At 41.1% G+C, this 24,299-nt stretch overlaps 1 protein-coding gene across 1 annotated transcript in view; it reads left to right on the plus strand.

Moving 5' to 3' along the window:
* MOV10L1 (Mov10 like RISC complex RNA helicase 1) overlaps positions 1 to 24,299 on the plus strand; it is a 1,168,229-nt gene that overhangs the window by 84,847 nt on the left and 1,059,083 nt on the right. The window contains exon 3 of the mRNA XM_053719185.1: positions 3,030 to 3,189. Within this exon, the coding sequence (XP_053575160.1) occupies positions 3,030 to 3,189 (160 nt within the window). The remainder of the gene's footprint in view (positions 1 to 3,029; positions 3,190 to 24,299) is intronic.

The raw sequence follows: 24,299 nt of genomic DNA on the forward strand, positions 1-24,299 counted from the left end.
TATGTGTGTGTATGTGTATGTGTATATATATATAATCAATCAAGATAAGGATAAGCACTCACTGGATTTAAGTACAATAACTATTTATTGGTAGTGACGTTTCGGGGCATTCACCCCTTCCTCAGACAACCCAAACTGTGATTCAAACAGTGTTATATGACAAATCAAACCCCTCCCCCATCAAATATTCAGCCAATCAAATTACATCAATGTAAATCAATAAGAGATGTATATTAACAATAAACATTTCACTCGTGTGTGTGATACCATCATAGTATATAATATTAACAATAAAATATATGTAAAAATAATGATTATCTAGTGTGGCACAATTGTGTATATCCGTGGTAGCAATATGAGTGGTCATGGAACCAGGCCAAAGTCAGCATAGTCAATGTTAATACATATCTAACTCTACCTTACAGCAAATAATCTAATGAACATAAGAGGCATATATTTCGTTTACTACAACTGTGAGATGGCTGCTTACTTGTTATAGCCTATATGGGAGTTGCGAGGCTAAGTCAGAAATCCGCCATGCACGCTGAATCCAGCGTGGTCACAGGAGGGCGTGTGAGCATCCGGGTTACTTCCGGATCAGCGCGCACTGAATAGAGCCATGTTATGTGTTGCCATGGCAACCTATCGCAGTCTGACTTACTTTGTCAAAACGGGGCTAACATCTGAGTGACAGCAGCAGGCTGCCATGGCAACCCCGTATCATACAAACAATGCTATGTGGGCAGCTGACACAGTCTCGTTATCCTCAAGGTTGAACTAAACGAGATACTGTTATTGATATTGGCCAATGTTTCTTTTAGCAATTACATTGCTCATTCACTGTGGCGTGTTCTCTGAGAGCTGGCTAAGTTAGCAGCTGTCAGAAGTAGCCGCTTGTAGTGATTACCTGCAATCTGGCTGCGGTCACTATAAAAAGAGACGGGTAACATCACATCATATTAGAGCCGTGTTTATAAGAAACAGTGAAAAAGAAACAGTTGAATATGGACATATTAAATCAGAACAAGATAATCTATCTGGCACTAAATCTGGGGATCTAGAAACAAGCAAGAATTAGTCTGACAAGAACTTAGACACATATAGCGTTAGTATGTCCCATCTATAGGCAATCTGTGTAAAGTGTCACCAATGTGTATACACTACCCCCTATTCAATATCATTAGCGTCCCAACACTAACATTGGGACTATGATGGATAGTACAGGTAAATCAACCCATAAATTGTAGCAGAAAGGGGGGGGGGGGTAAGATCAGTAACTAGAGTATCTAGTTCTCTACATCAATCATTAGTCAAATATACAAATAAACATAATAAAGATTTAGAACGAGGGCTATGATCCAATTTCCATAAACAATAGATAAAATATCATCACCTCAATAGGAAATTATACCATTATGGCTCAAACTATTGATTATTGCTACAGTGGAGGGTAGAACGTCTTCAATCAACTTCAAATCACTTGGAGCATAGTAATCCCCAAATATGGGATGGAAAACGTGGACTCTCAGTGTACCCATCAGGGCACCCATGGAACTACATGAACTCTCATCATTAAATTGTATATCTGGATATATCATATCCGTTCTGCCAGGAATTATAAGAAGCAGTGCCAGTCCAGATTTGCATTTAGTCCGCCAGGGTGTACCGTTCCGAGTCTATGGATCCATTTGGCTTCAATTTGAAGGAGCCTGTTCTTTCTGTTACCTCCCCGTGGCATTGTTGGTACATGGTCAATAAGTATAAAGCGTAAATCCTTCACCGTGTGTTTCATCTGTACAAAGTGGCGTGCCACTGGTTGTTCCGATGTACCATCCTTGATTGCTGTCCTGATGGCACTCCGATGGTTAGCCATCCTCTTCTTGATGTCATCGTCCGTCTTACCGACTTAGTACTTCCCACATGTACAATTCAACAGATAGACCACAAACGGAGTAGAACACGTTAGATGGTGTTGGATCTTGAAACTCTTGGTGGTGTGTGGATGGTGGAAGGTTTTTCTCTCTCACTCCCTATAGACCGCTATGTAAAGGCACACCCACCTGTTTTTAATAAAAATGCTTCATTTTTATTTTTTTATAAGACACACTACACTAAATTTTGGAGGATATTTTGAAAATTAACCAGAGGTCTGACCACTTGTAATAGCTGCTAAATTAGCAATCCACTTGTAATCTATTTTCCCCCTAAATGTTTTTTAGATCAAACCGAACAAAAGTTGTATATAGACTTTAAAGGGACAGTCAACACCAGAATTTTTGTTTTTTAAAAAATAGTTAATTCCTTTATTACCTATTCCCCAGTTTTGCATATCAAACAGTAATAATACACATTTTTCCTCTGTAGTTCTATTGACACTTGCATTTTAGCCAATCATTGCTCCTAGGTAACTTCACGTGTGTGCACTTAATGACACACATTAACTATCACCCTCTAGTGGTGAAAAACTGTCAAAAGGCATTCATATTAGAGGAGGCTTTCAAGGTATAAGAAATTAGCATATGAGCCTACCTAGGTTTAGCTTTCAACTAACAATACCAAGAGAACGCAAAATTGGTGCTAAAAAATAAATTGGAAAGTTGTTTAAAATTACTTGCCCTGTCTGAATCATGAAAGTTTATTTTGGACTTGACTGCCCCTTTTAAGAAAATACGACAATTGGTCAAGGGTTTAAATACTTTTGGAAGGCATTACTATCTTATAAGTGCAACTTACACAGCTAATTAGGGAAAAGCTGAAAGGAAGCGTGTTATTCAGCACATACAGCTATGTTTCCAATGCAAAATGGATTAATTTTAGTAATAGCCTTAATAACAAGGAATATTGTTTTGTCACTGCACAATAAATGTGTGTTTACTTGGTATAAATCAGATCAGACAGTATCATTACAGCTCACTGTACTAATTTCATACTGTTTACTATGACATACCTTTTAATGCTTGTTCCAACGTTTAAACATTAAAACAGAACTATAATTTCATTACTGTAACATTTTTTTTATTTTTTCTTAGGTAAATTGCATCTCTGAAAGATGGGATACAGACAGTCCAATAGATACCGTTGTTGAAGACGTAAAAATAAAAGTTTTAATTGGCAATATTACTTCCTGCAATAAAGATGGGGGAGATATTAACCAGACAACTTATTTTTCTACCTGCAATCTTTGTGAAGGTAATGTGCATTTAAGTTTTGTGTACATACAAGTTCCATAACTTTTTGTTCTTCTCTTTTTTTTTTTTTTTTTTTTTTTAAATTAAAGGAGACATTAAACGCTAAATAAAATGATACATTTAAAGAAAAACTTCGTCTGAGAATAACATGTAGATATATTTTTAAAATTTCATTAGTTGACAAAAAAAAAGTTTAAAATATTGACAACATAAGTGTTAAAGGGACACTGAACCCAATTTCTCTTGTAAGGTGTATCCAGTCCACGGGTTCATCCATTACTTGTGGGATATTCTCCTTCCCAACAGGAAGTTGCAAGAGGACACCCACAGCAGAGCTGTCTATATAGCTCCTCCCCTAAACCCCACCTCCAGTCATTCTCTTGCAACTCTCGATACGGGAAGTATCAAGAGTTATGTGGTGACTTAGTGTAGTGTTACCTTCAATCAAGAGTTTGTTATTTTTAAACGGTACCGGCATTGTACTGTTTTACTCTCAGGCAGAAATTAGAAGAAGAGTTCTGCCTGGAGGTTGATGATCTTAGCGGTTTGTAACTAAGGTCCATTGCTGTTCTCACACATAACTGATGAATATGGGAAAACTTAAGTTGGGGGAACGGCCTGCAGATTACCTGCTTTGAGGTATGTTCAGTATTTTTATTTCTAGAGAGATGAATAAGTTCTAGAAAATGCTGACAGAGCCTTGTGTATTTGAGGTAAGCTTGATGCAGTGATTTAACAACGACTGGGATCATGCTTGCAAAACAAGGTAATACTCATGTTAATATTATTTAGTGTCAAAACGTTTACATGTTTTCATAAATAGAACGTTTTTTCTCTGAGGGAGATAAATCTTTATTTGGGGCCTAGTTTTCCACATGACTAGTCAGATACTCCTAGGAGTATTTTCTTAAGGCCCCTCTGACATCCAGTACATGGTGGGAGGGGCCTATTTTAGCGCTCTAGCTGCGCAGTTTTAATTCAGACTGAGACATCCAGCTTCCTTAGAGGAGTCCTTTGGCATCTGAGGACCATTATAAAGGGTTTATTCCTTCACCAAATCGTATTTGTGGGCAGGTAGGAGCCTCAGCAGAGCTGTGGCAAGGTGCTCAACTGTTTTTTACCGGTGGTTGACGTTTTTAAATCCGGTTTGGGGGCTAAGGGGTTAACCATCCATTTGCAAGTGGGTGCAATGTTGCTTTAGTCCCTTACACACACTAAACATTTCGAAGACTTTACTATATTTTTACACTCATATCAACAATGCAAAGCGTGTTTAGAAAATAGGAAGTCCCCGAGTGCTCAAAACGTATCAAAGCACACAGTTATGGGGGTATTCAGGTCCCAATAAACGATATACAAGTCTTGGACCAAAAGTCAGTGTTATGGGAAGTCACTCAGGTAGAAACAAAGCTCGTTGTCCCGAGGAAAAGATAAAGTCCCAAAGTATCAAAGTATGTCCCAGAGCCTAGTAGTCACGGGTGGCAGTATGTAGTTACAGTGTTTAGTCTATGATCAACTCTTACCCTCCACTTCGCTGGTGGGGTGCCTGGGGACACTTCTGTACTTCTCCTCGAATAGGCGATGAAACCCTTCCAGGGGGGTACAGTCTGTGTTTCCCTTCTCGGCGTGCCACAGAGAGATCCGACGTGAAGACGTTTCCTTGGTGCGTCACCCGTGACGTTGCAAGGCTAAACCAAGTGGTGTATCCTGGGGGGAGGGGAAGATCCGTAAGGACAGAAAAACGGCTTTTTATCCCAAGAGTGACTTAGCAAGTGAGAGGTGCAATGTAGCGGTAAACCCAGCCGCTTGAGGAACACAAAGTCAAAAGAGAATGCTCCGAAGAAGCGCATCTACGCATGCGCGAAATGCGTCAGGCGTTTTCAACTGTGACCTTGTTTGTACCTAACTTTTGGATTGTACAATTAACATTATTTACTACAGCAGAAACTACGCTCCATTGGTGCATTCTCTTTTGACTTTGTATATTTTTACACTGTTTTGCAGTTTAAGTGCTAGTTTTTTTCTCTTAAAGGCACAGTAACGTTTTTGTTTAATTGCTGTTTCACCTTTATTAAAGTGTTTTCCAAGCTTGCTTGTCTCATTACTAGTCTGTTAAACATGTTTGACATAGAGGAAACTCCTTGTTCAATATGTTTGGAAGCCATTGTGGAACCCCCTCTTAGAATGTGTACCAAATGTACTGAAATTTCTATAAACTATAAAGACCATATTATGGCGCTTAAAGATTTATCTCCAGAGGATTCTCTGACTGAAAAAAGGGAGATTATGCCATCTAGCTCTCGCCATGTTTTACCTTACAGGACATGGCGGCAGTTATGAATGCTACCCTCTCAGAGGTATTGTCCAAACTGCCAGGGTTACAGGGAAAGCGAGACAGCTCTGGGGTCAGAACTAATACAGAGCTTTCTGACGCTTTAATACCTGTGTCCGATATACCCTCACAATGCTCAGAAGCTGAGGCAGGAGAGCTTCTATCTGTGGGTGACATTTCAGATTCAGGGAAGGCGTTGCTTCAGTCTGATTCTGAAATGACAGCGTTTAAATTTAAGCTCGAACACCTCCGCTTATTGCTTAGGGAGGTTTTAGCGACTCTGGATGACTGTGAACCCATGGTAGTTCCAGAGAAATTGTGTAAGATGGATAAATATTTCTCCAACATTGGTGTGTCCGGTCCACGGCGTCATCCATAACTTGTGGGAATATTCTCTTCCCCTTCAGGAAATGGCAAAGAGCACAGCAAAAGCTGTCCATCCTAGGCTCCGCCCACCCCAGTCATTCTCTTTGCCGCTGAACAAGCAGCATCTCCACGGAGATGGTGAAGAGTATGTGGTGTTTAGTTGTAGTTTTTTATTCTACTATCACAAGTTTGTTATTTTAAAATAGTGCTGGTATGTACTATTTACTCTGAAACAGAAAAAGATGAAGAGTTCTGTTTGTGAGAGGATTATGATTTTAGCAGCAGTAACTAAAATCGTTTGCTGTTTCCACATAGGACTGTTGAGATGAGATAACTTCAGTTGGGGGAAACAGTTGGCAGACTTTTCTGCTTAAGGTATGACTAGCCATATTTCTAACAAGACTGTGTAATGCTGGAAGGCTGTCATTTCCCCGCATGGGGACCGGTAAGCCATTTTCTTAGTCTCAAACAGAATAAAGGGCTTAATATGGGCTATAAAACTGGTAGACACTTTTATGGGCTAGATCGATTGCTTTATTTGGGCTTTTTATACAGCTTAATGTTGAAATTCACACTTTATAAACTTTGGGGAACGTTTTTTTACGTCAGGCAGGGCCTTCCCTGTAGTAGGCAGAGCCTCATTTTCGTGCCATTACTGCGCAGTAACTTTTGAGAGCAGGACATGCAGCTGCATGTGTGTGGGTCTGAAAGTAGTTGAAAAGGTTCCTAGAAGGCTTCATTTGGTATCGTATACCCCCCTGGGTTTGGTAAAGTTGCAGCAAAGGCTGTAGCTGGGACTGTAGAGGGGTTAAAACTGTAACCGGCTCCGGTTTCCTCATTTTAAGGGATAAAGGTCTGAAATTTGGGGTGCAATGTTTTGAATGCTTTGGTTTTGGTTAAATTTGAACAATTCCTTCATAGTTTTTCACATATTCAGTAATAAAGTTTGCCCTGTTTAAAATGTAAAGAGACAGTAACGGTTTTGTTTTAAAACGGTTTTTGTACTTTATTGACAAGTTTAAGCCTGTTTAACATGTCTGTGCCTTCAGATAAACTATGTTCTTTATGAATGGAAGCCAATGTGTCTCCCCCTCCAAAATTGTGTGATAATTGTGCTATAGCGTCCAAACAAAGTAAGGACAGTACTGCCACAGATAGTAAAGTTGCCCAAGATGATTCATCAGATGAAGGGAGTAGACATAGTTCTACATCATCTCCTTCTGTGTCTACACCAGTTTTGCCCACGCAGGAGACCTCTAGTACTTCTAGCGCGCCAATGCTTGTTACTATGCAACAATTGACGCAGTAATGGATAACTCCATAGCAAATATTTTATCCAAAATGCCTGCATTTCAGAGAAAGCGCGATTGCTCTGTTTTAAACACTGTAGAGCAGGAGGGCGCTGATGATAATTGCTCTGTCATACCCTCACACCAATCTGAAGTGGCCATGAGGGAGGTTTTGTTAGATGGGGAAATTTCTGATTCAGGTAGAATTTCTCAGCAGGCAGAACCTGATGTTGTGACATTTAAATTTAAATTAGAGCATCTCCGCGCACTGCTTAAGGAGGTGCTATCTACTCTGGATGATTGTCACAACCTGGTCATTCCAGAAAAATTGTGCAAGATGGACAAGTTCCTAGAGGTTCCGGTGCACCCCAACGCTTTTCCTATACCCAAGCGGGTGGCGGACATAGTGAATAAGGAGTGGGAGAAGCCCGGCATACCTTTTGTCCCCCCTCCTATATTTAAGAAATTATTTCCTATGGTCGACCCCAGAAAGGACTTATGGCAGACAGTCCCTAAGGTCGAGGCAGCAGTTTCTACACTAGCCAAGCGCACTACTATTCCTATCGAGGATAATTGTGCTTTTAAAGATCCTATGGATAAAAAATTGGAGGGTTTGCTTAAAAAGATTTTTGTACAGCAAGGTTACCTCCTGCAACCTATTTCGTGCATTATTCCAGTCACTACAGCAGCGTGGTTCTGGTTCGAGGAACTAGAAAAGTAGCTCAGTAGAGAGACTCCGTATGAGGAGGTTATGGACATAATTCACGCACTTAAGTTAGCTAATTCCTTTATTTTGGATGCCGCTTTGCAGTTAGCTAGATTAGCGGCGAAAAATTCAGGGTTTGCAATTGTGGCGCGCAGAGCGCTCTGGCTAAAGTTTTGGTCAGCGGATGTATCTTCCAAGACAAAATTGCTTAATATCCCTTTCAAGGGTAAAACCCTTTTTGGGCCAGAATTGAAAGAGATTATCTCAGACATCCACTGGGGGTAAGGGCCACGCCCTCCCACAAGATAGGCCTTTCAAGGCCAAGAAAAAGTCTAATTTTCGTTCCTTTCGCAATTTCAGGAACGGACCGGCCTCCAACTCTGCATCCTCTAGACAAGAGGGTAATGCATCACAAACCAAACCAGCTTGGAAACCGATGCAAGGCTGGAACAAGGGTAAGCAGGCCAAGAAGCCTGCTGCTGCTACCAAAACAGCATGAAGGAGTAGCCCCCGATCCGGGACCGGATCTAGTAGGGGGCAGACTCTCTCTCTTCGCTCAGGCTTGGGCAAGAGATGTTCAGGATCCCTGGGCACTAGAAATAGTTTCTCAGGGTTATCTTCTAGAATTCAAGGAACTACCCCCAAGGGGAAGGTTCCACATGTCTCACTTATCTTCAAACCAAATAAAGAGACAGGCATTCTTACATTGTGTAGAAGACCTGTTAAAAATGGGAGTGATACACCCAGTTCCAACCGTGGAACAAGGAATGGGATTTTACTCAAATCTGTTTGTAGTTCCCAAAAAAGAGGGAACTTTCAGACCAATTCTGGATTTAAAGATCCTAAACAAATTTCTCAGAGTGCCATCGTTCAAAATGGAAACTATTCGAACGATTTTACCTACAATCCAGGAGGGTCAATTTATGACTACCGTGGATCTAAAGGATGCGTATCTACATATTCCTATCCACAAAGATCATCATCAGTTCCTAAGGTTCGCCTTTCTGGACAAACATTACCAGTTTGTGGCTCTCCCATTCGGGCTAGCCACTGCTCCAAGGATTTTCACAAAGGTACTCAGGTCCCTTCTAGCGGTTCTAAGACCAAGGGGCATTGCAGTGGCACCTTTCTTGGACGACATTCTGATACAAGCGTCGTCTCTTTCAAAGGCAAAGGCTCACACAGACATCGTTCTGGCCTTTCTCAGATCTCACGGATGGAAAGTGAACATAGAAAAAAGTTCCCTGTCTCCGTGGACAAGAGTTCCTTTCTTGGGGACAATAATAGATTCTTTAGAAATGAAGATTTTCCTGACAGATGTCAGAAAGTCAAAACTTCTAAACGCTTGTCAAGTTCTTCACTCTGTTCCACGACCTTCCATAGCTCAGTGCATGGAAGTAGTAGGGTTGATGGTTGCAGCAATGGACATAGTTCCTTTTGCACGAATTCATCTAAGACCATTACAACTGTGCATGCTGAAACAGTGGAATGGGGACTATACAGACTTGTCTCCAGTGATTCAAGTAGATCAGAAGACCAGAGACTCACTCCGTTGGTGGCTAACCCAGGACCACCTGTCCCAGGGAATGAGCTTCCGCAGACCAGAGTGGGTCATCGTCACGACCGACGCCAGTCTAGTGGGCTGGGGCGCGGTCTGGAACTCCCTGAAAGCTCAGGGGCTATGGTCTCGGGAAGAGTCTCTTCTCCCGATAAACATTCTGGAACTGAGAGCGATATTCAATACTCTCAGGGCTTGGCCTCAACTAGCAAAGGCCAGATTCATAAGATTCCAATCAGACAACATGACGACTGTTGCTTACATCAACCATCAGGGGGGAACAAGGAGTTCCCTGGCGATGAGAGAAGTGACCAAAATCATAAAATGGGTGGAGGATCACTCCTGCCACCTATCTGCGATCCACATCCCAGGAGTGGAAAACTGGGAGACATTCCATCCGGGGGAGTGGGAACTCCACCCGGAGATATTTGCCCAATTGACTCAATTATGGGGCATTCCAGACATGGATCTGATGGCGTCTCGTCAGAACTTCAAGGATCCTTCCAGATCCAGTCACTCTAGTGGATGCATTAGTAGCGCCTTGGACCTTCAACCTAGCTTATGTGTTTCCACCGTTTCCTCTCATTCCTAGGCTGGTAGCCAGGATCAAGCAGGAGAGGGCCTCGGTGATCTTGATAGCTCCTGCGTGGCCACGCAGGACTTGGTATGCAGACCTGGTGAATATGTCATCGGCTCCACCATGGAAGCTACCTTTGAGACAGGATCTTCTAGTACAAGGTCCATTCGAACATCCAAATCTAGTTTCCCTCCAGCTAACGGCTTGGAAATTGAACGCTTGATTTTATCTAAGCGTGGGTTTTCGGATTCTGTAATAGATACTCTAGTACAAGCCAGAAAACCTGTAACTAGAAAAATTTACCATAAAATATGGAAAAGATATATCTGTTGGTGTGAATCCAAGGGATTCTCATGGAGTAAGATCAAAATTCCTAGGATCCTTTCCTTTCTCCAAGAAGGTTTGGATAAGGGATTATCAGCGAGTTCTCTAAAGGGACAGATTTCTGCTTTATCTGTCTTGTTACACAAATGACTGGCAGCTGTGCCTGATGTTCAAGCTTTTGTTCAGGCTTTGGTCAGGATCAAGCCTGTTTACAGACCTTTGACTCCTCCCTGGAGTTTGAATTTAGTTCTTTCAGTTCTTCAAGGGGTTCCGTTTCAACCTCTACATTCCATAGATATCAAGATGTTATCTTGGAAAGTTCTGTTTTTGGTTGCTATATCTTCTGCTAGAAGAGTTTCTGAGTTATCTGCTTTGCAGTGTAATCCGCCCTATCTGGTGTTCCATTCAGATAAGGTTGTTTTGCGTACTAAACCTGGTTTCCTTCCAAAGGTTGTTTCCAACAAGAATATTAACCAGGAAATAGTTGTGCCTTCTTTGTGTCCAAATCCAGTTTCAAAGAAGGAACGTTTGTTACACAATTTAGATGTAGTTCGTGCTTTAAAGTTCTATTTAGAAGCAACAAAGGATTTCAGACAAACGTCTTCTCTGTTTGTCGTTTATTCTGGCAAGAGGAGAGGTCAAAAAGCTACTGCTACCTCTCTTTCCTTTTGGCTGAAAAGCATCATCCGATTGGCTTACGAGACTGCCGGACGGCAGCCTCCTGAACGCATCACAGCTCACTCTACAAGGGCTGTGGCTTCCACATGGGCCTTCAAGAACGAGGCTTCTGTTGATCAGATATGTAAGGCAGCGACTTGGTCTTCCCTGCACACTTTTGCCAAATTCCACAAATTTGATACTTTTGCTTCTTTGGAGGCTATTTTTGGGAGAAAGGTTTTGCAAGCCGTGGTGCCTTCCGTTTAGGTAACCTGATTTGCTCCCTCCCTTCATCCGTGTCCTAAAGCTTTGGTATTGGTTCCCACAAGTAAGGATGACGCCGTGGACCGGACACACCAATGTTGGAGAAAACAGAATTTATGCTTACCTGATAAATTACTTTCTCCAACGGTGTGTCCGGTCCACGGCCCGCCCTGGTTTTTTAATCAGGTTGATGAATTTCTTTCTTTAACTACAGTCACCACGGCACCATATGGTTTCTCCTGTTTTTTCTCCTGTCCGTCGGTCGAATGACTGGGGTGGGCGGAGCCTAGGAGGGACTATATGGACAGCTTTTGCTGTGCTCTTTGTCATTTCCTGTTGGGGAAGAGAATATTCCCACAAGTTATGGATGACGCCGTGGACCGGACACACCGTTGGAGAAAGTAATTTATCAGGTAAGCATAAATTCTGTTTTTGCAGTACCTGTTTACACTGATGTTTTTGCAGTCCCTAAGAGGTTTTCGGAAATTATTACTAAGGAATGGGATAGACCAGGTGTGCCGTTCTCTCCCCCTCCTGCTTTTAAAAAGATGTTTCCCATAGATGCCGCCATACGGGACTCGTGGCAGACGGTCCCTAAGGTGGAGGGAGCAGTCTCTACCCTAGCTAAGCGTACAACTATCCCCGTCGAGGACAGTTGTGCTTTCCTAGATCCTATGGATAAAAAATTGGAGGGTCTCCTTAAGAAAAATTTTATACATCAAGGTTTTATTCTGCAGCCTCATGCATGCATTGCCCCAGTTACTGCTGCAGCGACTTTTTGGTTCGAGTCTCTTAAGGAGGCTCTACAGGTGGAGACCTCGTTAGATGATATTTTAGACAGGATTAAAGCTCTTAAGTTAGCTAATTCCTTTATTTCTGACGCCGTTTTTCATTTAACCAAGCTAACGGCTAAGAATTCAGGTTTTGCCATTCTGGCGCGCAGGGCGCTATGGCTTAAGTCCTGGTCAGCAGACGTTACTTCAAAGTCTAAGCTTCTTAACATCCCCTTCAAGGGACAGACCCTATTCGGGCCTGGCCTGAAGGAGATCATCTCTGATATTACTGGAGGAAAGAATCATGCCCTTCCTCAGGATAGGTCCAGTAAATTAAGGACCAAGCAAACGCTGATAGATGCTCTAGCAGTGCCCTGGTCCTTCAACCTGGCTTATGTGTTTCCACCGTTTCCTCTCCTCCCTCATCTGATTGCCAAGATCAAGCAGGAGAGAGCTTCGGTGATTTTGATAGCACCTGCGTGGCCACGCAGGACTTGGTATGCAGATCTGGTGGACATGTCATCCTTCCCACCATGGACTCTGCCGCTCAGGCAGGACCTTCTACTCCAAGGTCTATTCAAACATCCAAATCTAGTTTCTCTGCGTCTGACTGCTTGGAGATTGAACGCTTGATTTTATCAAAACGTGGTTTCTCAGAGTCGGTCATTGATACCTTGATTCAGGCTCGAAAGCCTGTCACCAGGAAAATCTATCATAAGATATGGTGTAAATATCTTCATTGGTGTGAATCCAAGGGTTACTCGTGGAGTAAGGTCAGGATTCCCAGGATACTATCTTTTCTCCAAGAAGGCTTGGAAAAGGGACAGATTTCTGCTCTGCCTATTCTTTTGCACAAGCGCCTGGCTGATGTTCCAGACGTTCAGGCGTTTTATCAGGCTTTGGTTAGAATCAGGCCTGTGTTTAAACCTGTTGCTATGCCATGGATTTTAAATTTAGTGCTTAAAGTTCTTCAAGGGGTTCTGTTTGAACCCTTGCATTCCATAGATATCAAGCTTTTATCTTGGAAAGTTCTGTTTTTAGTAGCTATCTCTTCGGCTCGAAGAGTTTCAGAGTTTTCTGCCTTGCAGTGTGTTTCTCCTTATCTGATCTTCCATGCAGATAAGGTAGTTTTGCGTACCAAACCTGGGTTTCTTCCAAAGGTAGTATCTAATAGGAATATCAATCAGGAAATTGTTGTTCAGTCAAAGGAGGAACGTCTGTTACACAATCTTGATGTGGTTCGTGCTTTAAAGTTTTATTTGCAAGCTACTAAGGATTTTTGTCAAACATCTGCATTGTTTGTGGTCTACTCTGGAAAGAGGAGAGGCCAAAAGGCTTCGGCAACTTCTCTTTCTTTTTGGCTAAGAAGCATAATCCGTTTAGCTTATGAAACTGCTGGCCAGAATTACAGCTCATTCTACTAGAGCGGTAGCTTCCACATGGGCTTTTAAACATGAGGCCTCTGTTGAACAGATTTGTAAGGCAGCGACTTGGTCTTCGCTTCATACTTTTTCTATATTCTACAAATTTGATACTTTTGCTTCCTCTGGGGCTATTTTTGGGAGAATGGTCTTACAGGCAGTGATGCCTTCCGTTTTTAAGTGCCTGCCTTGTCCCTCCCTTCATCCGTGTCCTAAAGCTTTGGTATTGGTATCCCACAAGTAATGGATGAACCTGTGGACTGGATACACCTTACAAGAGAAAAAAAATGTATGCTTACCTGATAAATTTCTTTCTCTTGTGGTGTATCCAGTCCACGGCCCGTCCTGTCACTTTAAGGCAGGTGTTTTTTATTTTTTAAAACTACAGTCACCACTGCACCCTATAGTTTCTCCTTTTTCTTACTTGTCTTCGGTCGAATAACTGGAGGTGGGGGTTAGGGGAGGAGCTATATAGACAGCTCTGCTGTGGATGTCCTCTTGCAACTTCCTGTTGTGAAGGAGAATATCCCACAAGTAATGGATGAACCCGTGGATTGGCTACACCACAAGAGAGAGAAATTTATCAGGTAAGCATAATTTTTTTTTTTTTCCTTCATTAATGGAGAGTCCACAGCTGCATTCATTACTTTGGAAATTCAGAACCTGGCCACCATGAGGAGGCAAAGACACCCCAGCCAAAGGTCCAAATACCTCTCCCGCTTTCCTCATCTCCCAGTCATTCTTTGCCTTTCATCCCTGGAGGTTGTCAGAGAAGTCTCAGAAGTTTAGATAGTCTCTTATGGAGGGTAGTACTCTTCGGCATAGGACTGGACTTTTAAGTAATCCTGTCAGCCTCTCAGTGAGAGCATGGACGAAAGTTAGAGTTCGGAGATGCAGGGAGAGTCTTTCTGCGAAACCATCCGCAAGCAGTCAGCGTTGAGTTTTGCTGCCTGCTCTCTTCTCTCAAGTCCATGGCAGAGGCTACTAACTGTCACACTTGAAGGGCTGTGTTCTGTTCCACGGCGTAGATTCCGGTAAGATCGTTTCATTTTACTTTTGTTATTAATGTATTGTAATACAATTTTTTTCCTGAGAGGCTCTCTCCTTGTGGGGTTAACTATATTCAGAGTCTCAGTGAGGCTCCTTTCGTATCTTGGAATCAAGGCTTAATATCTCCTGAGGGGGTTTATTGAACAGGGTTTTTTTTAATCATGTTTATGTGCTTTGACCTGCTTATGTGTAGTGTTACTTAGGCTCATGGCTTGTGGAACATAACGGCCTTTGGAAGTGACGCTGCCTTTACGGTTGAGCGTGCTTTTTCTGGACTGCACAGTGCACCTGGTGACCGGGCGTGGTCACGTTTTTCGCTCTCCATTTCCGCATTCCTCACCGTGTAGTGACTGAAGAATTCTGGTCCGCTGGTGTCTGGTTCATAGGAGGTGGTGAGTGCCCCAGCCATTGTAGGTGTCGGGTGCCGTTTAAATTTTCTTATTTGGTCTGTTTTTTTGTATTCAATATCCTTCTTATGGTGGATTCTGTTAGTGTGGAGACGGACGTCTCTGCGTCAGATTCTGTTTCTGGTGAAGAATACGAATTGGCCGGGTGATATATGCCCTCCAGTTATGTTCTGAATGCCGTTTTAGAGTGCTCAATTCCTCGGGATCGGGGAATCAAGGGGCCACTGAGCTGTTCACCTCTGGGGGTCCATTTCCCCGAGTGGCGAGTTCCTTTCCACCCACTATTACTACGCATGCAGGTAACCCAGATTTTGCTTATCCTTCTCTGGACGGTGGCTTGTTCCCTCAGGAGCTGATGGCACGTTTTCGCATTTACATAATCATGGCTCTGGCGTATCTGCAATTACCAGAAGTGTGCTTACGATATTGTATGTGTTCCGTTAGCTGTGGCTCCTTAGGCATGGGATGGCCATATTCAGCTTTCCGGGGTAACGACTGTCCGAGACTTCAGGGGGTCATCCTTCGGGGTCGTCTTCTGCTCCGGCAAGGGTATGCTGTGCCTTCCATTTATAGACTGGCGCACCTTCGTGTCCTACTGAGGCACATTTTGGTGTTGTTGGAGGATCCCATCCTTAATGGATATGGGGATCCTCAGTCTTCTCCTTCGCAAGGCTCGCAGACTTAGGTGTAAGAGGATTAAGTAATCTTCTTATAGCCTTGTTTATTGAGTATCCTTTTCAGTTCTGAGCTGGAAGAACAGGATCCCTGTCCTGCGGGTGTGTCTGTTCTTCTTGGGCGTTAACCTACGGGTTTTCCTTATCTTTTATTTTTATCTGGTTAGGATGATTTTTATTTTGACCTCCTATTTATGCTTTTCCTTCGGGAATGTTTTCTGGAATCGATGCTCAAGATTTTGTGATCGCTCAGTTTACTTATACGGAAGTTTGATGTGAGGACATATTAGTCCTATGTTTGTCTGCTGTTTTATCTCCCATCTCTGGGGGTGACTGTGGCCTGGACAGTATCGGCCCTTGTTTTCAGACTGGTCCTGATTGGGTTTGGATCCTTCTGTTCTTACGGCCTGTTTCTGTTGCTGTGAAGAAGCGTCCTGTTCAGTTTTGAGAACTACAAAACCAGTAATATGTGATATATTCAAGATAGAAAAAATGTCAAAGCTGACAAACCTTTGGGGAGCATGACGTGAATGGATTAATGGAATTAATTTATCTAAAAAAAAAATTACAGCCATGAATATGCAGCATTTTGCTAAATAACTAAAAACGAATCTATATTTCTCTTGCAAGGTGTATCCAGTCCACGGATTCATCCTTTTACTTGTGGGATATTCTCATTCCCTACAGGAAGTGGCAAAGAGAGCACACAGCAGAGCTGTCCATATAGCTCCCCCTCTAGCTCCACCCCCCAGTCATTCTCTTTGCCGGCTCTAAGCACTAAGGTCTCTCTCGGGAGTGTAAAGTGAATGTGGTGTTAGAATTGTAGTTTTATTATCTTCAATCAAAAGTTTATTTTAAATGGTACCGGTTTGTACTATTTACTCTCTAGCAGAAAGGTGATGAAGATTTCTGCTGAGAGGAAAATGATTTTAGCATGTTGTAACTAAAATCCTCTGCTGTTCCCACACAGGACTGAGGAGTACCAGAAAACTTCAGTTGGGGGGAACAGTTTGCAGGGTGATCTGCAATAAGGTATGTTCAGTCATTTATTTGTAGACAAGACTGAGATAATGCTAGAAGAGACTGACAATATCCCCATGAGGGGAGGGTAAGCTATGTTCACAGACTTAGTAAGGAATTGAATGCTTACATAATAGGGCTAATATACTGGTTGACACTTATTCAGGGCAATCGATTGTTTGGCTAAGGAAAAATCGTTTTGCAAGACACTTTGAAAGCCCTTTTGGGTTCTTTTTGGGGTTATTTCCCACATGGCTATTTTTTAGTCACTTAGGAGTGATTTACTAGGCCTCACAACTCCGGAGTAGAGTGGGAGGGGCCTAATTTCGCACCTCAGATGCGCACTTAGAATTGCAGAGAAGTTCATGCTGCTTCACATGGAGGGTCCTGCTGATGTTTGAGGGCTTTAAAGAAGCTATATTCCCCCAAATCTGATCCCTAAGGGCAGGTAGGGCCACAGCAAGGCTGTGGCAAGGTGCTGTAGTAATTTAACCAGGTGTTGGCTTTAGGCTGCTCCGGTTTGGGCATTAAGGGGTTAATCGTTTTGATGGCGTCCCGTCAGAACACCAAACTTCCTCTCTACGGGTCCAGGTCCCGGGATCCCAAGGCGGTATTGATAGATGCCTCAATTTGGCTTATGTTTTTCCACCGTTTCCTCTCCTCCCGCGTCTGGTTGCCAGAATCAAGCAGGAGAAGGCTTCGGTGATTGTGATAGCACCTGCGTGGCCACGCAGGACTTGGTATGCAGACCTAGTGGACATGTCATCTGTCCCACCATGGACATTGCCAATGAGGCAGGATCTTCTGATACAGGGTCCGTTCAAGCATCCAAATTTAGTTTCTCTACGTCTGACTGCTTGGAGATTGAACGCTTAATTCTATCAAAGCGTGGGTTCTCTGAGTCAGTTATAGATACTCTGATTCAGGCTAGAAAGCCTGTCGCCAGGAAAATCTACAAAAAGATATGGGGGAAATATCTTTGTTGGTGTGAATCCAAGGGTTACTCATGGAGTAAGGTTAGGATTCCCAGGATATTGTTTTTTCTCCAAGAAGGATTGGAGAAAGGATTGTCAGCTAGTTCCTTAAAAGGACAAATATCTGCTTTGTCTATCCTGTTACACAATCGTCTGGCAGAGGTACCAGACGTTCAAGCGTTTGCTCAGGCTTTAGTCAGAATCAAGCCTGTCTATAAACCTGTGGCTCCGCCATGGAGTTTGACTCTAGTTCTTTCAGTTCTTCAAGGGGTTCCGTTTGAACCTTTACATTCCATAGACACTAAGTTGTTATCTTGGAAAGTTTTGTTTTTGATAGCTATCTCTTCTGCTCGAAGAGTTTCAGAATTATCTGCCTTACAGTGTGATTCACCTTACCTGGTGTTCCATGCAGATAAGGTAGTTTTGCGTACCAAACCTGGTTTTCTTCCTAAAGTTGTTTCTAACAAGAATATTAACCAGGAAATAGTTGTTCCTTCTCTGTGTCCTAATCCATCTTCGAAGAAGGAACGTCTATTACACAATCTTGATGTAGTTCGTGCTTTAAAGTTCTATTTACAAGCAACAAAGGATTTCAGACAAACATCTTCCTTGTTTGTTATCTATTCTGGTCAGAGGAGAGGTCAGAAAGCGTCTGCTACCTCTCTTTCCTTTTGGCTGAAAAGCATCATCCGTTTGGCCTATGAGACTGCTGGCCAGCAGCCTCCTGAAAGAATTACTGCTCATTCTACTAGAGCAGTGGCTTCCACATGGGCTTTCAAAAATGAGGCTTCTGTTGAACAGATTTGTAAGGCAGCAACTTCACTGCATACTTTTGTTAAATTTTACAAATTCGATACTTTTACTTCTTCGGAGGCTATTTTTGGGAGAAAGGTTTTGCAAGCAGTGGTGCCTTCCGTTTAAGGTACCTGTCTTGTTCCCTCCCTTCATCCGTGTCCTAAAGCTTTGGTATTGGTATCCCACAAGTAAAGGATAAATCCGTGGACTGGATACACCTTGCAAGAGAAAACAGAATTTATGCTTACCTGATAAATTACTTTCTCTTGCGGTGTATCCAGTCCACGGGCCGCCCTGGCATTTAAGTCAGGTAAAAAAATTTTTAAACTACAGTCACCACTGAACCCTATGGTTTCTCCTTTTTCTTCCTAACCTTTGGTCGAATGACTGGGGGGTGGAGCTAGAGGGGGAGCTATATGGACAGTTCTGCTGTGTGCTCTCTTTGCCACTTCCTGTAGGGAATGAGAATATCCCACATGTAAAGGATAAATCCATGGACAAGATACACCGCAAGAGAAAGTAATTTATCAGGTAAGCATAAATTCTGTTTTCAGGATGAATAACCTTTGGATTATAATGTATCTTAAATTGAAACTATCTTTAGATGGATTCTTTCTCCAAAAGTATATTATTTTAAAAAAAATCAGATTTAAATATAAAAAACAAAACCCGATTTGTCTTTATTTAAAAAAAATAATTATATATATATATTTGTATCCACCCTTCTTATAATCCAGCTTCAAAGTTTGAGGATGCTTCCTTTACCATCCTGTAATTTAGAACTTCGGGAGTATGTTCCTAAGGTAGACAGAGCTATTTCTACCTTGGCTAAGGGTACTACAATTCCCTTGGAAGACGGTACTTCTTCAAAGATCATGTGTACTGTAAATTAGTGTCTTACCATAGAAAAGCTTTTTTTCATCAAGCTGGTCTTTCCTTAAGACCAGCTATTCGTATGGTTTCTAAGACCAGGCTTTTAACTCTTCCCTTTCAGGGTAAGAGATTGTTTGGTCCTGATCTAGATGCTATTAAAAACACCCTCCACTGCTACTAAGTCAGTATATTTTTGTTTCCAAAGGGTATGGAATAGAATTCAGATCAAGACTTTCCAGTGGAAGATTTCTTCTGTCCAATATTCCCAAAAAGGCTCAAGTTTTCTTTCCGTTTATTCCAGACCTAGAACTCATGGGAGTTATTTGTTCGGTTCCTTTGGATGAACAAGACCTAGGTTTTTAGTATAAATGAGTACTGAATCTGTGGTCAGTGTTTCCTAACAGAATAACCCCCTCCCCACAAATTTAAATCACCCCCCCCCCCCTTTTTTTTTTTTTTTTTTTTTTTTTTCTTCCCCCCATGTGCCGCCTCTCTACGTTGTTCACCCTCTTTCTTTTTCCACTCTGCCTTCACTATCACAACTAGAAGCAACCTGCTATGTGTGCTGAGACAGAGAGAGGAAATGTTTTGACTAACCAGGATATCGTCATGTTATTATTAGTTTTATATGTTTGAAAAATTCTAGATAAAAATCAAGCTTTTGAAGGGCCGTCATTATTGATAATTTCTGAATATTGTATTCATGTTTGCAACAAAAATTTTGTATGACGTACCTAATCTATGTAATGCTGTTTATTACCTGACAATAAAGCTTGTTTATAAATTAAAAAAAAAGAACAAGACCTAGGTTATAATTCCAACCTCGATTAAACAACTAGCTTCCCAGATATTTTGCAAGGTCCAGAGATCCTCAGGAGGAGTTTATAGATGCTATAGCAGCTCCTTTTTCCTTTTGTCTGACTTATATAGTCCCTCCTACTGTTCTGCTTTCAAGCGTGATAGCTTGAATATAACAGGAGCTAATTAATTATTCTGCTAGCGCCAGCTTGGTTTGCAGGCTTGGTACAAATGTCCAGCTCTCCTCCGTGGTGTCTTTCTCTTTGTGTTGAGTCTCAACTTTACAGCTTCGAAGTTGAACGGATATTAAATATAGAAAAAGCAAAGTTTATCTGATCCTGTAATAGATACTTTAATTCAGGCCTAAAAACCTGTCTCAAGGAAGATCTATCACAAGATGTGGAAAGTTTTTTTTATTTTTGTGGGGTGAAAGACATAATTTTAATTCTTTCAGAATTCTTAATTTTTTGCAGGACGGTTTACACATAGGATTATCTGTTCTTTATGTAAAATTGTGCCCTTTTTTTTTTTTATACCATAAGGTCGCCAAACCGCCAAACCTCCTCCTTTTGAACCCATTACATTCAACTTATATCTGCTAAAGTTTTGAATTACCTGCACTTTCTTGTGACCCTCCTTATCTAGTTTTCCATCAGGAAAAGTTGGTTTTAAGAATGAAGTTTGATTATATTTTGTATTTTTTTATTTTTTTACCAAAGGTAGTTTCTCCAGACATTAGTAAGGAAATTGTGGTTCCTTCTCTTTTGTCCTAATCCTCAGAATCTTAAGGAAAGACTTTTACATAATTTGGATGTGGTTTGTGCACAATTTATTTTTTTTAATTTTTTTTTTATCTTCAAAAGATTTAGGGAAAAATCTGCTGCACGCTTAACAATAAAACTTATTTATTAAAAACATATTTAAAACAAGTTGCAATAGTGGCTGAAATAGTAAAGAGGTGTGATCGTGACTTGGCTTACGCATTTCGGTTTTACAATGTATTCATAGCCCTCAAAAGATTTAGACAGTCTTCTAGTTTGTTCATTCATTTCTCAGGTTCACGGAAGGGTCAGAGAGCTTCAGCCGTTACTTTGGTTTCGTGGTTTTTGATCCACAATGCTTACTTGGTGGTGGAAAAACGTATTATTGCTTATTATACCAAATCATGTTCTACTTCCTTGGTACTCAAACATGAGGCTTCAGTTAAACAAATTTTCAAGACAGCAACATGGTCATCCCTACACACCTTTTTACTAAATTCTACCATTTTTATGTTTTTGCTTCTTCAGATACAGCCTTTGGTAAGAAAGTCCTCAGGAGCTGGGGGGCCAGAGGGTAACGTTTTTCCGGCTGAATGTGTATACTCGGTGATGTTTTGAGTATAACATTGTGTTGTGAGTTTAAAATACAAATGGAGACATAAGTTACTTTACTTAATGGTTAAAATATTAATAATAGACAGAAGTGAGTGCGTATAGCAGAACAGTATTTGTTATAAGCATGTTTTTTTCAGGTATACATACCCGGTTCTGAATGAATAATTGAGAATAGGGAATCTAGCAAGAAATCGTTTGGCTGGGTAACCACCACGAAGGTTGCAGGCAAGAGGACACTTTTGAGCGCGTAGGTGTGCCTGTTGTATTGATTGCAGATAATATTGCATAAACCCTATCTTTATAATTTTAAAATTATCATCTTCAACAAATGTAACCTGACCACTCGTTCTAGTTCCCTGGCCTTTATATGTTTGATATATCAGATTTATCAAAAATAATCCTACTCTCCTTTTCCAGTTTTAATTCATGTGTTGTGGGTGGAGGTGTTGTGTTTTTTTTTTTTTGTTAAAGTGTTAATGGATTTTTTCATATATTAAATTATTTAATGTGTAATTCAGCACAGAGTGTTTATACTCCAAATCCTTAAAAGTGCCTAATGTACTTATGGGTATTAGTTTTTAAGAAGTAATAAACTTGCGGTCTCTAACCACCTTACAAAAGAAAACAAAATTTATGCCTACCTGCTAAATTAATTTCCTTTGAGGTGGTGAGAGTGCACAAGTCCCACCCTCTTTATATCCATTGTTATTTTTTTTATGGCGGCAGTTCTAGTTTTGCACTTCATTTCCCTGTTCTGTTCTTTCCTACCTTTCTCTTTCTTGGCTATAAGTAGAAAAGCTCATCCTGTACAATGTACATCACTGCAGAGTATCACTGTAAGGAGTATCTTGATGACTGATCAGGAGGTGGCTTGGGGACTGGTCCCTGTGACTCCTGTGGCAGGCTTGTGAATAACTTCATCATTGGAAGTAGGGTTGCACTGATACTTTTTTTTTTTTTATAAATACTCACCGATACCAATTACTGATACTTTTTTTTTTTTTTTATGTCATGACAGTTTACCAAGCACTAATGATTTAAAAGGACATTTGTAGTCAAAAATAGATTCGTGATATTTCAATAGTATACCTGTAAATAAAGACTTTTTCAATGTTGATCACGTTGTAAATATTTACTGTTTATTATATATTAGTCTGTGAAATATTACATTTTTCCAAACCCACTGACTTTATCGCCGTTACCGATTTCCAATCCGGGGTGACAACTCCAGTTGGAAGATGGCGACTCCTCAATGCAATGCGCATGCGCAAGTTAAATTTAAAATGCGCATGCGTTATTTTGATTCTTCTGTCGGTCATGTTGGCTTTTGTGCCGCAATATGCGCATGCGAGAGTAAGAAAATCCATTTGCGCATGCGTAGATTGACACAGTTGTATTTTAATTACATGCAAATACTCGCTTTCCGATTGACAAGAATGTTATACCTTAGACGGCCCACATTTGAGGGCTGGATGATGTGATGTCATGGGGATAAAATAAAATGTTATTTTACTAATAAAGGGAGCTTTGTTTCTGCACATAAGGTACATTACATTTGTGTGATAATTGCAATGTTAAAAGGATGGTTCGTTTTGCATAGAAAAACAAAAGTTAGTAATTCATTAAGATCGCTTCTTTATAATTATGAACTGTACCTGAAAAGACATTTTGAAATAATAAGTTTTATGTGCTTGTTGTCACAAAGTTCACAGAATATGTTTATAAATAAAAAATATTATAATAACATATATTAACAACAATAAATAACAGCTGCAGCATCTGGGGCTGAAAAGCTACAATTTAAAGGAATGATTACTGGATGCAATTGGGTTGTAGGCTGCCTATATAACTCATCAATCTGACATTTGTACTTAATACAAAGTAATATAATTGAATTCTGAAAATAATATTGGGGAAGTAGTATCCCAGTAATCCCCTTTGAGAAAAATGGCGCATTTGCATTCTACTGACTCAACAGAAAATAGGGCTGGTCTTCATATTTTTCCAGGGCTGCTTTTTATTCCCAATCCAGCCCTGGCTAAGGATGTTCCTCAGAGTACAGTATTTTTTGAGCATAATTGTGCAAGATAAGAACTAGCAGTAGAACAGGCAGTCTAGCAATTGGAATAATTTTTCTCTTGTAAGATGTATCAAGTCCACGGATTCCTCCATACTTATGGGATATTCTCCTTTCCAACAGGAAGTGGCAGAAAGAGCACCCACAGCAGAGCTGTCCATATAGCTCCTCCCTTAGCTCCACCCCCTAGTCATTCTCTCTGCCTGCTTAACTGCTAGGAAGGGCAAAGGGAGTGTGGTGACAAAAATGTTAGTTTTTATTCTCAAGCAAAAGTTTGTTATTTCAAATGGTACCGGTGTGTACTATTTACTCTCCACTGCTGTTTTCACAAGGGCTGAAGAGTACAGGAAAACTTCAGTTGGGGGACAGTTTGCAGGCTAAACTGCATTAAGGTATGTTCAGTCTATTTTTTTCTAGACAGACTGTTTTATTTCTAGAAAAGGCTGGCAATATCCCCATGAGGGAAATGTAAGCTGTATTCAGCAAAAGAGGAATCCAAGCTTGCATAAAGGGCTCATAGTTACTGGTGACACTAATAGGAAAAAACGCTTTGGTTTAATTACAAATAAAACGTTTTTTGAGGGACTTTAAGAGGTCTTTGTGGCTTGTTTAAGGGTTATTAACCCACATGGCTAGTTTAAAGGGACACTGAACCCCAATTTTTTCTTTTATGATTCAGATAGAGCATGCAATTTTAAGCAACTTTCTAATTTACTCCTATTATCAATTTTTCTTCGTTCACTTGCTATCTTTATTTGAAAAAGAAGGCATCTAAGCTTCTTTTTTGTTTCAGGACTCTG

This window comes from Bombina bombina, chromosome 6 (genome assembly GCF_027579735.1).
Source record: "Bombina bombina isolate aBomBom1 chromosome 6, aBomBom1.pri, whole genome shotgun sequence".
In the NCBI taxonomy this organism is placed as follows: Eukaryota; Metazoa; Chordata; class Amphibia; order Anura; family Bombinatoridae; genus Bombina; species Bombina bombina.